This window comes from Opisthocomus hoazin, chromosome 1, assembly GCF_030867145.1.
Source record: "Opisthocomus hoazin isolate bOpiHoa1 chromosome 1, bOpiHoa1.hap1, whole genome shotgun sequence".
Classification (NCBI taxonomy): Eukaryota; Metazoa; Chordata; class Aves; order Opisthocomiformes; family Opisthocomidae; genus Opisthocomus; species Opisthocomus hoazin.
The window spans coordinates 106,152,833-106,169,553 of record NC_134414.1 but is presented as its reverse complement, the minus strand read 5'-3'; the positions used below and the strand labels follow the sequence as shown (position 1 = coordinate 106,169,553).

The following is a 16,721-nucleotide window of genomic DNA, read 5'->3' as shown; positions in this document are numbered from 1 at the left end:
TCTTTTCCCTTTCCAGGGATCTTTTGTATTTGCTACGAACCATTTTACCTTTTGATTGGAAAGTCTGTCATCTCGTTTCCCATACATTAAGTATTGAGCTTATTAGAAATGAGGATTACTGGTTTGCCTGCTAAGTGATGGCTTCCGTGTTTTTCTGCAGAAGCTACAGCACAAGTGCAAGCTGTGCAGCTTCCTCTTCTCCCCCCCCGCTGCCGTGCCTTAACCCGATTTCAATAAAATGCCTTTAAGAGAGTTAAGTCATTCTTTGCTCATGTTTGGTAATGTCTTTAACACATTTGACAGTGCCTTTAGGGATCCCTAGGGTGCCTAAAAATGTGTGCCTAAAGCCTGCTGTGACGTGTGTGGGTTCTTTAGGACTTTGGCATGTATTTGATGCAGATGGCATTTCAGTGAGGTGAAGACCTCTCCTGACTCCGTCGTCTCCCAGGGAGCCTGAAAGCAGGAGCAAAAGGCAGCACCAAGTTCTTACGTGTCTATCCGAGCAGATGGTCTCTCTTCACAAAAATGCCTCCTAATTCCTACTGATCTTGGTACGAGCTGGTAAGTGTTCAGCATTTCTGAAAATCACAAGCAGAGATTTAGGAGGTTAGCTCTAGCATCCCATCCATCTAAACCAAAAATGTTGCCATGAAAATGAAAATGAGCTCGATTCTCTCATCTCAGCAGAAGGCTGCGTACGTGCTGTGCGCGTGAAGTGGATCGAACACAGTATGTTGCGTTGCCATCCTTTCTGAACTAGAATGGTGCCATCTCAAGCGCCACATCACACATCATTTAGCACGGGTATTTCAGTGAGGAATTTGGGTCCTCCTGGTCGCGATGATGGGGAAGAAACCAGGGAGGGTGTCTGCGAGGATTCGTGCTTGTGTGCCAGGTATCCTCCTTTCCTGAGCTGGAAGAAGTCCACAGGACTCCTGTCCAACAGACTGTGAAAAGCATGTGGAGGAAAGTGTGGTGGGGTAACGGTTCTCCACCAGTTCTTCCAGTTTAAACCTTTCAGAATAATTAATGTACGTGGCTGCCTGTAATCATTTTGGGGAAAACAGCTCTATGGCTTGGAAGAGTGGCTGGCAGACTTCAAAGCAAGATGGTAGCAGGATGGTGTCCGTAGCTTCCATAGGGCTGCCCATAAGCTGCAGCTGTGAATTTGGAGCTGCCGCCCTTGATTTAAAAAAAGTAGAAAGAAAGTGAGGAGGGCTCTCCCCAGTCCTGCCGTCTGAGAAAAAAACTCAAAGCAGCTGGTATTATTAGAAACTCAAGTTTTTATTCTGTGTGGTTGACACACAAGTTAGGCAGGATGAGGGAAGAACTGTCGTTTATACTTGTGAATTTGCTTAGAATAGAAAACAGATTTCACACTTGGGATGAAATAAGGAGATACTTGGGTCTTTTCAGAACACTGTCTTTGGATAGCATGGCTGTGTGCTATCTGTGTGAAACTATTAGAGCATCAGTATATAGACAATAAATGGGAGAACAGCAAGTGGTAAAATAAGTGCGCCATTACACTGAAGTTGCCACTAGATTATAATTTCTGGAAATCCACAGGATCTGCAAAACGGAAATCAGTAGAAGTAATCTTGAACAAAATGCACAAAATGAAGCATGCCCTGGAATGTCTAACACCAGCCCTCCCTCCAAAAATCCAAATCCTGGAAGATTAAAATTCATTCTGGAAACATAAAAGAGCATAACTTAATATGAATAATAAATAACAGCTTTCAGCTCTTGTCTTTAAGGGTTATTTATGGCACAAACCCCAGATTTATGCTTGCTTTCCAAGCACGTGTTTCCAAACAGCATGTTTATGAGTTGAAGGTACAACAGCGGAAGAGAAGCCAACCTTTGTTCTTGTTTTATCAGGTCTGATTTGTAGCCTAAAAAGTGTCAGAGTGAGGTAACATGGCTGTTAAGGAAGTTGATATTCTGAAATGAAAGATATTTTGATGGACAGAGACTATCATCATAGTAACAAGTCTGTGTTTCGCAGTCAGAAGCTCTGGTGGTAGCTGCTAAGAAATGTCCTACAGACCTCCCATTGCCTTATAGACAAATCCCTGTTTCAGCGTTGAGCCTCCAATTCACATCCACATTAAACAGCTGGAGGAAGTGGTATAAACTCACGACTTGCTTAAATTCAAATCTGCAACAGACAGGGGTCCCAGATACCCCTTCCTTGTTTCTGGACATAACGTGGTGCATCCTCTCAGGGCTGTGTGCCACTGTACCCCTCTGACAGCGAAGCTGGAGTGAGACAAAATGACTTCCCTCCACGTCCACCTCCACGTCCACCTCCTGGTGAGGCTGGACTGGTGTGTGGTGTTCAGAGCACACCAAACCGAGGCCCTGGGGGGATTTGCCCTGCTAGGAGATGCAGTAGCTGGTTGTGTTCAGAAACGCAGGCAAAGGCCGTGGTGCTGCACCTCTGCAGATAGCAGCTGGCTGCTGGCTGTGCTGGCTCAGGAGATGAGAAACCTGAGCACCGTGACTTCCCCAGTCTGAGGTCTACCATTTAGCTGGGGAGCACCCTGATCAATAGGAGAGGGGCTGTTATGGACCCAGGGAACGAGGATTTTTTCCATTCTTCTGTTAAAAACACAAGGATTTAAAGTTTCTTTGGGTTAGCAGGAGAATTCAAGAGCCATTCAGCCCCTGGCACAGGGGCTGGGGCTCTGCTGATGCTGTTATGGCAGGGTTAGCTCCTTGGGAGAAGTGTGATGTGGCTTTGAACCTCCTGGGCTGAAGAGAGCACTGAATCCAGGTCTCCCCTCTCCTAAGCAGGCCAGTAGCATGCAGCTGAGTGAAACGGGAAATTCTGCCCTGTGGCTGAGAAGAGAAAAGGCTTTGAGAGACCCGAGTTTCCTCTTTAGCTCCAGCAGAGGAACATGGGCAACCCCAGATCTGGGCACCTCTGTGCACCCAGGTTAAACCCAAAGCCTGTCTCGAAGTTAACTTCAAACCATCCGCCACACATTTCCCTCCCGCATTTGCCAGCACCTTGTCCCACCTGGTTTTTCAGCTGCCTGCTGGGGAGCCTTCCCGGGCACGCCACCTCTTTCCTCCGCCTTGCAAGGGGTGCGCGGAGCCCTGGCTCAGTGCAATCCCCGCTACGTGCACGCTTGCAGCGAGGGCCTTTGTAGAAGCAGATGTTCAACTTTGATCACAGAAGTTAAATTTGTTGGGATGGCACACATCAAAGCCGATGACCATGCTTTTGTGGGGTAAAGATCTAGATCATAACAGCTGCATACTGTTAAGAAAATGTTTGCTTTCTTTGATGCATATTTTGAAATAATTGCTGAAATTTATTTTAATGCTAGTAAGATGCTATATATTGCTAAATAATAAGCCAGAGCTTTGACTATTTGCTGAAGGTCAAATTCTCACCCAGTATAAATTTGTGTTGCTCTATTAAATGCAGTATGTCTGTGCCTGTTATCAACACCTGAAATACCTGGTTTGGAAACTTGGGCAGGGGAGAAACAATTAATGTTAAAGAAAAATAAAGAAACAAAAAAGAAGAGAGATGGAGCCAGAGAGGACAGTGCAACACTGTGCATGAAGTCTGTACAAAGCGCCTCTGTGGCATTTCTGTTCATTGGAAGAAGGAATTGAGAGCTGCAATATTACCAAGAGCTTACGTTTATCTCTGTAAATTGTTTTGCTCCTGCAAATCACCAGATACTCTGAGAAAAAGATAACAAAATGTATTCGTGGCATATATAAAGATGTAATGGGTGTTGATTAGTTAAGTAGCCAGTTATATGAAAATGTTGCATTATTCATGTTCCTTAAATGTGATTTGCCAGAAATATTCCCATGGGATACTGATATTTCATAGTATATTGTTTAGGATTAGGAGATGAAGTTCCCAGGTGAAGTTACTTGCTGTTAATGAAAACACCACTCAGTATATACGGCTTGAAAATCCATTGTTAATTAACAGCATTCAATTCTTAGTTGTCTTTTTACCAGTTCAGTTGAAATCATTGACACAAAATACATTGTTAAACTGCTTAATCAATCATTGTAGAAAAATAGAGGTGTTTGATAGGGACATTCTAGTACAAAGTTTACGTGAAGCTTCCCTGTTGAAAGCTTTGGAGGCTTCTATTTTTTTTTTAAGCTTATGTTACAAAAATGAGATTTCATAAACTTTACAGTCCGTACTACATTAATACCAAAGCCATAAAATACAAGGGGGGAGAGAGAAAGAGACGAACACACGCACCTTAAGCCTTAAGTGCCCTATTCACAAAAATATAGCTTACACATGCGCATGCCCCAGTGGCAGAGAGTCTATTTTTTTGTGCTAAAGGACACAAAAAAGGTTTAATTAGGGCCCTGAGCTGCTGTTCTAATCAACGCAAACTTTTGTTAAACTGCAGCAATGAATTAGAGAGTGGCCCAGTACATGACAAGAGCAAAAAGCAGGTTTATCCTCAGAGGAATGGTTTGCTTTCAGCTCGTGCACCTTTCGCTAGGACGGGCACACACGGGTGGCTCGTCGCTACGGACGCTGCGTTCCCCCGGCTCCCCTGCTGTAAAGCTTCTGTCTTCCAGCCGAGCTGTGGAGCCACCCTTGCTTAAAAACGCTCCGTGCCTTTGGCGGGTAGCCTTACGGGTGGGCTGTGGTGGGTGAGCTGGAGCACTCGGCAGCTGCGGATGCCGGGGCAGAAGAAAGAGCTTTGAAAGGTCTGTAGCAAAGCGAGTGTTATTTCGCGAAGGGTAAGCGTAAGTAACCTTTACCGAGTTGGCAGAATCAGCCACCCCGGGTGGAGGGAACAAAAATCCATATTCTGCACCTTTTGTTTACATCATGCTGCTTGGTGAAAGCCTTCCAGGGAAAATGTTCGGAGCTGAAACAAAGAACTCTTTCCGTCCAGCCTGATCTGCCAGTCCCCGATGTGCAACCCTCTCCCCGCACCCTGCTCTGCCCACCTCAGCGTGACGCACAGCTGGAGGACCTGCAGAAACCTCACCGATCAGCCACACGCTGTGAAAATCAGCGAGGGGCAGTTGTTTCAGAAAAAATGACTTGAAAATAGTTGTGAAATTAGTGTGAAAGCTATATCACAGTGCAAAACTTCCACCTGCCCACTAAATTTCTCCTGAGGTTATTTTTTTTGCCTTCTATTTGAACGTAAATGTTTCTGTACAAAAATGCTGCAGATTCTCTTCAGTGTATTCTTCCTTTCTGGAGTAGGCAGGTATAAAAAAAAAAACAAAATTAAGGCTGCAGCTTCTTCTCCTTCACTGGCAGAAATGCTGTTCATGATGCGCCTGACCAAAAGCCCACCGAAAGCAGTGCAGTCCCTTTCCAGCAGGGAGTATTTTGTGCACGCTGGGCCTGGCTGAGTGGTCCTTAGGACTGGGCAACGCCGCACCATATGAGCAGCCCCTGATGGAGCCGTGTCCGTGAAACTGCGACCATGCCCGTAGGCTCCCCTACCTGCGTGAATGTTGCAGCGTTGGCTATGCAAATCGTCACTGCCCAGCTAATTTTAAAGTTGTCACGTCAGAATGTACAGGATTTGCACTGATTTGCAACAGCCAAGGAACTAAGCTAAGGTGAAGAAAGTCATTCGGGTACCGCTTTCCTGAGCACGGGTGGCAGGAACCGTGTGTTGGGCTGAGAAACCCCGCTGAAGCGTACGGCCAGGGAAACCGCACCACCCGTGACCTTGCCGCATCGGCCAAGCGCTGGCACTGTCAACAAAATGAATTTAATTGATTACAGCTTCAGGTGAAACTCGGCTGTTTCTTTCCCATCTGAGTAGCTAAAATCTGCTCGCTAAGGTGCAACATTCGGTTCTCAATGGCTTGTGCTGTTTGTGTAGCAGACTACTCCACTGAAATCCCATGGTTTGGGTGGGGAGAAGGGAGAAGTTTCCCTAGATATTGCACATAAAGGATAATACCTCCACATGAAACATGCTCGTTATATGAAGAGTATACAGGAAATTCTGGTTTGCCATGAGTTTGCCACAGCCTAAATTTTAGGTTGAACTGCCGAAAAAATAACCAGGAACGGTTTGCCTTGTTTGTAAACATTGTCACAGTATATCAGTAATTATGTTACAATTTCTCTACCCTGCCCTCTCCCAGACTTATGGCTTTTTAGAGTCGGTGAAACAATCTGTTTGGCAAACAGTGAGGTACTCTAAATAGCTGCCAGTCTGGTACACTGAAGAAAATGTCATGCACTAGAAGAGCCATAGCTATAGGGGAAAAAAATCAGTATTACAATCCAAATATTAGAAGAGAAATGCCTACTCGATGGGTAGTTGGTTTTTGCATCCCAGTGTTTCTAGAACTCTGTTTCTAAACCTACATTAATTACACATCTATGTACATTATTTAGAAGTTCTTTACTACAGTACTTTCGTACATGCGGTGTTTATTACTAAATGTAAAGAGAAAGAATTACATAAGGCATATGTACAGTATCATATTGGGTTGCAGATTCCTCTGCTCACCTTTATCTTAAAGCTGCAAGGCCCATTTCAGTATGTGAAACCGTTCTGAAATACATAAAAAGCAAGGCCCAGTACTTTGATGAGCATTAATTAGTCCTTCCTTTCAAATCCCTTATATATATTCCCATTGCTATTGTTCTTTTTTGTTGTTGATGTGAATAAACCTGGAGGTCTGAACTCAGAGAGATGCTGAGGAAGCCAGCAGTCGTTACCAGGGTGGGGATTGAGATTCCACCATCAATAATGGGTATTGCAGCTTTAACCATGCCTTTACTTAGTCTGTGAATCTCTTGTGTTTAAATTGGGCAGGTAGATATTTTGCATGTGAAGTATTTATTTTTCCGGAATTAAGAACAACAAGGAAGGGAAATAAAAGCTTGTTGGAGAAAGAAAAGGGGAGCAAAGAGGGAAAAGGTAAAGGAGGTGATGTGGCCCTTATGCCTCCAGTGGTTCTACACTTTGGACTCATTCTCCAAGTTGGCCACATCACCGTTTCTTTCGTTTTGGTCTTCTTGATTCTTTTCTTCTTCTTCAGTTTCCAGCTCAGCATGCTGGTCCAGCTTGCTGGAAACAGACCATGTCAGGGGCAGTTCTGCTCGACTGGCCATCTCTGCCAGTTCTTTGGCACTGTAAACTGGTGTGTTGGTCTCATATGTTTCATGAAAACTGTTGTAGTCAACTTCATAAAATCCATCCTCCAGAGTGAGGACAGGGGTGAAACGGTAACCCCACAGGATCTCACTCGTAATGTATGAACTTCGAGCTTGGCAGGTCATTCCTGTAACAGAGAAGGAAGAAGTGCTGTAATAAGGACCCACTGCTTTCCTGAATCCTTAATTAGTTATTCATATAGGCAGAGAAGTGCTTGTAAAAAGACCTATGCCAGAAAAGAAAGAGGTTTGACATCGTATGAGGTTGAGCTTAGAAAGCAATTTTACCTGCAACCTATTTGATGCCCTTCCCTTCTGTGTGTGTATGTAACAACAAGTGGCGAGTCTGTGAACAAAAATCAACATTTTTTTTTTTAAATGCAGTTATTCCTGTATTTCATCATTAAGCAACTCACCCGCTGACACGTCTCAGATGCTTTATTGAGAGCGTACGTGACTTGCGTCGCGTCATCCTTTGGTTCCATGGCGTGTAACGAACCTGCGCTGCCACGTCCAGCAGTTGCCCAGGCTAACTGCGGCACTTATGCAAAAGCTTTTCTCTCCTGGAGCTAACCCCTGAGCCTGTGATCCAAGGGTTGACTTCGTTCCTCTAAAATCTTGAAGCTGCCTTTTAGTTATGCTGCTGTGAGGTTTGAGCTGGTGGCCAATGCTCAAACATCAGCACAGCTCCTGAAGGACATTTTGATAGTGTGTGGTGTTGAATTGGGATAACTGAGACTAACTTCTTTGTTACCTTCCCTTCATAGCTCTGCTGAACCTCACTCTGGGAGCTGCTATAGGGCAAAAAAAATCTGTCAGATACAGTGTTTTCTTAAGAGGCATGGAGAGAGGCGGCTGTTCCAAGCTCAAAGTGTAGTCCAGAGTGTCCTCTGGGTGAAGAAACACTTGGCCATTATAGGGACCTGTGACTTACAGAACCTGCCCCAAGTCAAACAGACAACACAAGGAAACACTACAATAAAATATTAATGCTCAGTAGTGGAAGGGAAAACCCAGCTGACCAGCAAAAGGGCCAGGAGAAGTGAATTTAAGAGGCAAACTATGCTGCCAACAAAATGGGATTACACGGAGAGAATGTGATGGTTTTCCTTTAATTATTTTCACTTTATTAACTATGTATTACTAAGCAAAGGCCAGCTAAACAGTATATGTCAAATACTTAGTAAATAATGATACATAATGCCTGGACAAGAATGCCAGGCATCAGTTGTTTAAAAGGTAATCAGAAGTGATTAAAATTGTTTAATTTTGGGGACGCATGTGGCAGTCTGCAGAAATGCACATCAGTTCTCTGCGATGCTGGCATCATATAAAGTCACATGAAGAGTCTCAGGAAGAACAAACATTGGTAGTTTAATGCCTCTGATCTTTTTCAGGGCTGCGCAAACTGCTCCAGATAATTCTGGCCTCATTCTCTCGAGCATCATCTCCAAGCTCAGATAACTCACTTCCGACGGGTGAAAATTGCTGTTTCTCGGTACTCCATCTTTTTCACTGATAACATTATGTTTAGAAAGACATTTACCAGCTGCTACCGCACTGTGGTACTTCAGCGCTTCTCTGTCGTTTCCCTCTGCTTTCTGCAGTGCCTCAGACCCTGCGGAGCGGTGACTGTCAGGGAAAGCTTTAGCGTGAGAGCTGCTGCACGGTTCCTACCTGCTTCAGCCATGCAGAAATGGGACCGTACTTCTACTGTGCTTACTGATCTTAATTTCTCTTTCCCTTCGACTGACAGAAATACTCAAGCCTTTGCTTTACTTAGTTTTGCAGGACAAGACATGTTTGCATTTCAGTTCTCAAGTAATGCACAAATGGAAATAGATCTCAGATTTTTTCTGTTAATTTCAGAGGTGGGAAGAGCTGAAGCACGTGAAACCATACAACAAAAACATCTTTTGTGAGATTTCCTGTGTGATTTTTAGTCGAAGGGAGACCTTCTTTCCCACAAAATGGCAGAGGGAGAGGAACTTGGCAGCTTGCAAGGCACAATACATACGAGAAACGCACAGCTTGTGCAGCACCTTCCCCAAAGGGTCATTTGTTTTTTTGCAGTGCTCTTCTGGGCTGAGCCAGAAGCGTGAGTGCAGTATTTGATGGGATCTCCCTGCCCCAGGAGGGAGTCATCGGCAGGCTGGGGACAAGGAGGGCCGTCAGCAACCAGTGCTGGTCGCGATGTCTCTCCTGCTGTCTCGGGCACCCCTCTGGGCTGGTCTCCTACCAGCTCCTTTGCTGCTCCTTGGTGGCACGCTGAGACCAGTGACCCCTGGATGGGCTTCCCCAGAGGAGTCAGCCATTCCTAAGACTCCTGTGTTTCTAGTCCCTTTCTCTGCTGCTGAAATTTAACTTCGAAGTGAGGGGGAAATTTAGAGTTTTCATTGCAAGGACAATGAGACTAAACAAAACCCCCCCCCCACTGAAGTCCCTTTGAAAGAGTATTACCTTCTTGCGCTTAGACCAAGTACTTAGTGATCCTGCTGCTTTGGTTGGAAAAACGCATCTGACTGGTGGGAAAGAGGGGGGAAATTTTCTGCAGAAGTCAAGAAGATTAATTGAATTACGTTAGAGTTACAGGTCATTAAAAACAAACTCTCATCTGAAATGTTGACCTGTTTCAGTTTTGAAGTTAGTGTCCCATTCAACTATGATTTAATACCTGTTTCTTTTCCACAGCTAGACAAAACATTTTCACAGCTAGAAGGAAAAGTTAGACTTTTTCAAGCAAGTCAGTTGAAATCAAGAGAAAGACTTTATCTAGTGAGGGATGTGTGTTTGAGAGAGACCTTATTATGCTCTCTAAATGTTTGAGAAAGCACATACAGAAAAATTTTGTAAGTGCATCACAAGGATTCCAGATTAAAATGTGCCACAGTTGTGGAGACCCTTGAAGTGATTGCCAGTGCGTCTGTGTGGCTTTGGAAGCAGGACAGAGAGATTTCTGCAGTTCTGCTCGGTGCCACTTCACCAGCCTCTGCCTGTGCTGGCTCAGAGGTCCTTCAGCTCCACAGTCAGCAGAGCTTCTGGACTGTCTTTTCTGCATTTAAGCCCTTATCATATATTACGGACTAATTTAGACAAATTTCATTACTCTCCATGGTTTTAATTGTCCTGTGAAAGGAAATGTGGCTTTTATTATTTGCTATAAGTTCTGAACATGCTCTTGGTTGACAGGGGAGGCTGCATCTTAAGTGAGGGTGTTCTAGGCTTTAGGTTTCCAAGTATTGTGTGATTTGTTCAGTAATTGTGAGGTTTATATGTAGTCATAGATCTGTTGCACAGTGGCTTTAGCAATGATTGTGGTTTGACATTTTGACTAGTGTCTCGTTTTAATTGGATCCCTTCAGGGTAGATGAGAGCTGCGGAGCCTTTGGAGCTACTTAGCTCAGCATTAATTGGACTTTTTCAGAATAAGCCGGGAAATTAAAAGACCCAAATAATTCATTCTAAATTAATTAAAGCTATAACTGGAAGAAATGGTCTATTTGAGAAGGAGCGCCAGAGCCCAATGAAAACCTTGAGGCTGGGCTCTCAGGCCCTGCTGTGCCGGGCATGGAGAGAAGCCGGGGCAGCGGGTGGTGATGGAGGAGTGCTCCTGCCAGGCTGGGCAGCTGCCTGCCCCTGCCCGTCTCGTCCCATCCCAGCGCGGCAGCTCCGCAGCTCCCACACCATCAGTCCCCGCTGCCTGGCACTGGGGACGGCCGTGGCAGGAGTAGGTTGCCCTGCAGTGGGCTTGTGCTTGTGCCTGTTCACTGTGCCACATAGTGTATTTTAAATACACCGTGAGCTGTGAGGCCTCTGATGGTTGCCCTTAACTGCTGTCTCTCTCCCTTAAACTCGAAGCATTTTTAATGAGCTATAATGAGCCTCTGTATATGTTACAGCTTTGTGTTAGGTCTTAATGACAGTGTTTTGGTCTGTTTGTTTTATGTTTGCACAGGCTAGGGAATCATGACTGAGTGTTGTGCAAATACTTGATTCCTGGGCAAGTTATCTAAGTAGCAAAATAATTGCCATCTTACTTCATTGTGGTTTCTTTTATTATGTTTAATGTGCAGTTAGAGCTTTGTGGAATGTAACCAGCATCACGAGAGTTGCCACTTCTCTGTGAAAGACACTCACCACGGTGGATACCATTCCTACTGCTCCCCTGTCCCTGTTCTGGGGCAGAGCTATGTAAGGCAAGTTGAAAGCTGATATTTGGTCCCTGTTATATCAGGGGAAGCAAACTAAATTATGAGGTTGGGTGAGGGAGACTTTTATTTAGGCAGTCAAGCTAATGCAGCAACATTTTTATTGTTTTGCTTTCAAATGGGAACAAAAAAAGTCCTGCTGACAGTGCTGGGATTAGGTCCATGTATCTGAAATCAGCAATTAGTTACTACTTTGGATAGTCTTGTTACCACACAACCAGTGCAATTAAAACTTTAATTTATCCTCTAAATGCTTATTATTCCTGTTCAGCCTGTGAGGAGCTGAGCCACACAGAGAGCCAGCCTGCTAAGCCACTTTCTGTCTGCACTGAATTTGGCACACAGCTGGGCTCCTGCCTCAAGGTGCCTGTGCTGGGGTGGGGATGCTGTAGAGGGCTTGATCACGTCCATGACATTGTGTCCTGTTTGCTTCAACCAGAAGTTGGGACCATGCTCTGGTTCCTGATAACTTGTGGGCTGTTCCTCTCCAGAGCACAGGCTGCAGTGGCTCCCTCTGCCTGCCTGGGAGCCTGGAAACTATTTCAGTGTGCCCCATCAGCAATATTCCTTGCAGCTAGAATGAAAGGTTTTATCAAGCTTAATGTCTGCACCATACAGTCTTAGAAAATGACAGAATAATTCCCCTAAGCTGTTGCTGGTATGCGAGTGAGGTTCCAACCCCACCTTTGACTGATTAGAATTAATAACAAAGTTGATGCCACCTCCAGATTCATTACTCTTGAAAAGTCACCCGGTGCAGTTATTTTGAGGTTGCTGTTTGTTCAGGCTGTCGACTGCTATTTAGGCTTATGCTTTGCACTGTCTTACAGTGCTGCAAGGGTTTGGTGTGGTGACCCAGAGTGACTTGATGCATTTCCTCACAGCACACTTAAAAGTTTTCATGGTAGCTTACACAATAATGTGTTATGTCATGCACTTTTACCGTATATTATTTCACTTTGTGATGGGATCCATCAAAAATAAAATGTTATGAATAAGTTGGGGGAAGAGGGTACTTCAGCATCATGGAATCAAATACAAGTTTGTGCCAAAATACAGTGATTTTCAGCTCTAGGTCAGCCTACTGCAGATTACACATAGCAACAGCCTCATTCAGCTTTTATTTTACATGAGGCCATCTTTATTACAATTTCGATTTTCAAATTCCCCTCCTGTGATAAAAGAAGGACATGAAATGAAGGGGGCAAGAATTATGGCCTGCTACTGACTGCATCTTTTTGGCTGACAGCCACAATGTCAAGCTGATTTCGAGGTTCAGCGATTTCCTGCTGGCACTTAGCAGAAGGAGGCAGACTTTCTGCTGCACAAAATTGAATGGGATATCCCATTGGAATGATCCATTTTCTATCATTGTGTGGGATGTTTGCTTCACATTTCAGCCCGGAGTAAGACCTCAGCAGCAGAGGACTCAAGTGTGCGCAGGAAACAGTGGTGTCCCGATTTCTGGGGTTAGTGGAGTTTCACTCATGTACAGGAGCGCAGAATTTGGTCTGGGGTCTCCAGCTGGGAGCCGAGACTTCCATGTGCATCTGTGATACTCCTATTATCTTGCTTTCACCCTGTCTTTAGTCATAACGTCCTCTGCTGAGATATCACTGTAAGGGTTTTGATCTACTTTGTCAAAATGTTTATTTGTACCATAAGAACCTTTTAAAAACAAAACCAAACATGTAAGAAATTCTGTGCCCCTTGAGATGAATTCCTACAGCCACTGTGCCAGTGCTCATGATGAAACTATGTCGCTGTGGGCATTATGAAGAAGGGGGAGATGCTGACCCGTAGCATTAGAGCTGACTTTTGCAACTTGCCTTGGGCAAGGGTGAGAAGATGGGAGAATTTTACTTAAACACTGTGATAATGGCACTAATATTGAGGTAATTAGATGAATGTGCACCTAGTGTCTGAAACTCCAGTATGGTGCTCAAAAAAGCTGCAGTGACTTTCTAGGTTTGTATCTGAGCATTGTTCCTGTGTTTGTTAACTATCAGCAAGCAGCGCGCTACAAGGCAGAGAGATGGTCTCTGCTGTGATGACTTTTTGGTCTCCAATCTATCTGATGCAAGACTTGCCAGTCTGCTATTTTTAGATGTAAAGGAGAATGGGAAAGCAATGTGTGCTACTAAAAACAAGCAAAAGACTAGGAGTCAAGAACTCCTGATTGATACCTTGGATATTGTGTGGGCTTTGGAAAATTACCTAGATTGCTGGGTCTGTTTTATTGGTGTGCCACAAGGGACATGCTGAGATTCAAAGGCAGTAGATATACTTGCAGTATATTCTCTTCCTCATCTAGACTTTCACTGTCAAATTTGTGCTAAACAATTCTCCCCGGTGTGAAAATTATTGCCTTGAAAAGGAACAGAGATTTAGAATAAAATTTCCATAGTGTCACCAAGTTATTGTCAGAAATATTCCATATTAGTTAATTTGTTCTCTTTCATCAAGCTCAAAACAAAGAAAAAAAGAGAAAAGTCATCTTGTACCCTGAATTTACCACTTTTTGTAAAGCTCAATGCATCAGTTGTCTTTGCTGGAAAATATTGCAAATACCATGCTGTGGTAAGACATTTTCCCCCTCCTTTTTGTATTCGTGTACATCTGACAAGAAATCAGCATATTTTTCAGTTTTGAGTAAAAAAATATTAAATATACATAACCTCTCATTCAGAGCTAGCAATGGGAAATGCCATGGGGTTCTGATAACTCGATTCAGAACGCACCTGGAAACTGGATGCTTATCTCATCCTGAGCAATGTCTAAAGCTCCTGAAAGGAGCAAAAACTGGGAGGGTGCTGGTAAACATTTTGATGTATCTGTGTTTCAGCACGCCTGGGAATCTGTGCACGACATCCACGTGTTGTGGATTGTGAACGGGGTGTGTGTCTTCTCCAAGTCCCAGCTACATCGTGGTGTGGCCACTCCTGGCTCTGGTGCAGCAACTGGAGAGAGGAGTGTGTGTGTGGGTTGGAGAGGAAAGGAAGCAATACAGATGTTTTTTTCTTATAAGAACATAAGGAATTAATTTTCATTGGTGTTTTTTTTTGTTTGTTTTCTTTTTCCTTTTTTAATGTTAAGACTGGTGCTTTTTTTTCTGTAAAAGATTCGAGTAATTTGGTATTTCTATTTTCATATTTCTTATTTGATCAGACCAAGAAGCTGATCACTATATTTGAAATTTTGTAGCTTGGATTTAATGCCATCTGCAAATTCTGATCAGACGTCTTTGTGGTAGCTGCTGTCTTCATCTCACAGTTGATGACGGGACCAGAGACAACCTCCACATCAGAAAATGCAAGTTGCCGTGGAGTGGGCTGGAGCGGCTGGCCTGACCACCACCAACGATAATAAAACCACATGTCCCGTGGGAGAAGGCATAGATTATTAGGTCACGTTTGCAAAAGAGGTGAATATACATAAGGAACTGAGCTGATGAGAAGCCATAATCTCAAGTCAGTGGGACTTTCTGACACTCCAAAATCTAATTCTTTCTAAACAAAATGAAAACTGACAAGTATAAAAAAATGGAATTGATACTAAGTGAAATTCTAAACAAAGTCTAACTCAGATCAGTCAAAATATTCTATTTTCATTCTGACTCCTTCAAATGTGAGATATTTTATCATGAAGCATCTAAATTACAATAAGATGGCCATGTTTTAGTCTTTTCCAAAATATCAAAAAATTGCACATTTTTTCCCACCAGTAGGAGATTTCAATGTCAGTGAAACTATATTTTCCAATGGAAAAATGCTAACTTAGAAATGTTTGGTTTACTTGGTTAATATTTCTCCTATCAGGAATTAAATATGCTTCGTTGAGTATATTGTGCCTAATTTCTTGCTTTCTAACTGCATGTAACTTAGTCTGAGAAGCGCTACATGATAAGGCAGAAAAGCTTGTCTGATTCAACCTCAAATGTGCTGCCACTTCAAGCTAGCAGTACCATATACGTTCTCAACAAACAGCTTCTCAAAGAGATGGTACAATTACTATTCAGCCAACATTTAACCTTCATTTAGCCTTCTTTTCAGGCCATGCCCAGCAGATCAAGCTGCCTGATGTGTATGAATTTTAATCATTTTTTCAGCTGTGCTTTTTTAAAAGGATAATGATTACATTTTTCTGTAGACTAAATCTGTGGATATTTAATATATCAAATAACACAGTGTATGGCCAAAGAGAGAAGTTTGTTCCAGAATTGGCACTCGGAGTCCTTGGAAACGGGAGACTCCATTTGGTGGAGCTGGAACATGAAGTACCGGGATTTTGTACCGTGCTCTGTGTTTGACTGTTGGGACGCATTTATAGATTCAGTGGTTTCTCAGACGTCGAATCAGCACCACGCAAGTGCTTTATTTCTCCTAGCAGATACGCTCGGAGGACGATATCAGGGCATTTTGTTTTAAAGAAGCTGCAGTACATGGTTGTGTCTTCGGTGGCTCTGCTTTCAAAATGCGGAGTGCTGAGTAAGAAGAAGACCTGTCCTGACATTTTAAAAACACATTGCTTTTAATCTGAAGGCTTCCTCCTGAATTCTGCCCCGCAGATGGGACACTCTCCTCCGGCGCGGTGCGCGGGCAGCCTGCTCCACAGTTCCCTGACAACCAGCCGGGAGCGGGCAGCAAAGGCACCGGGCTCCAGCTGAGCTGCCTGCTGCTGCCTCGCTGGGGAAGGGTCTTGGCAGTGTTTTTCACTGAGCAGCACAACATGACTGCCCAAGGTGGAGGTATGGCAAGGAGCAGAGAGATTCCTAGGTGACAGGGGGTGTGGAGGAGACCCCTAGCAGCACGTTGAAGCTAATAGTCCCATGTATGGTCTTGCCACGTGGCTTCCATAACAGAGACGATGACCAGCCGGCAAGAATCAGAGCCTTTGCATGAGTTCCTCTTGGCTTCCTATTTCTTTTCCACAGTCATAAGCAACATCTTCATTTCTTATTCCAGAGAACCTCAGGAAATACATAATTCACACAAGCATTCCAGTTTGGTTATCTTGGCATTTGAAAGCACTTTGGGCTCAGCCTTTTTTATGGTCTCTCTCCAGTCACTAGATGCACTGCTGCTGGGAAAATCCATCTCATAAAAGCAGCAGGAGAGGAGAGGATGAGGGACACCCAGCTGCACACCAGTGTGCATCGATGCTGTGCCATGGCTGGCTGCCTGCAGCATGACCTCAGGCTGAGAGAACCTAAAGGGAGTCCCATTTTCTCCACGGGTTCCGAGTCCCCTGCCCTTTCCCTCACCTTTTATGAAGGAGTGGAGGGCCACAGGAAAATCTGGTTTTGGATAAAATAAGTGTCAGGAAGGAGCTGCCTGAGCTGCTGCATTACTCATCCTGGGGAA

The 16,721-nt window shown here is 44.1% G+C and overlaps 1 protein-coding gene across 2 annotated transcripts in view; it reads right to left on the bottom strand.

Annotated features, from left to right (window-relative positions):
• Positions 1 to 1,412: 1,412 nt before the first annotated feature.
• Positions 1,413 to 16,721, bottom strand: part of KCNJ6 (potassium inwardly rectifying channel subfamily J member 6) — a 170,007-nt gene continuing 154,698 nt past the window's right edge. For both annotated transcript variants that reach the window (XM_075431997.1, XM_075431990.1), the window contains one exon: positions 1,413 to 7,278. In XM_075431997.1, the coding sequence (XP_075288112.1) occupies positions 6,953 to 7,278 (326 nt within the window). In that variant the 3' untranslated portion in view covers positions 1,413 to 6,952. The remainder of the gene's footprint in view (positions 7,279 to 16,721) is intronic.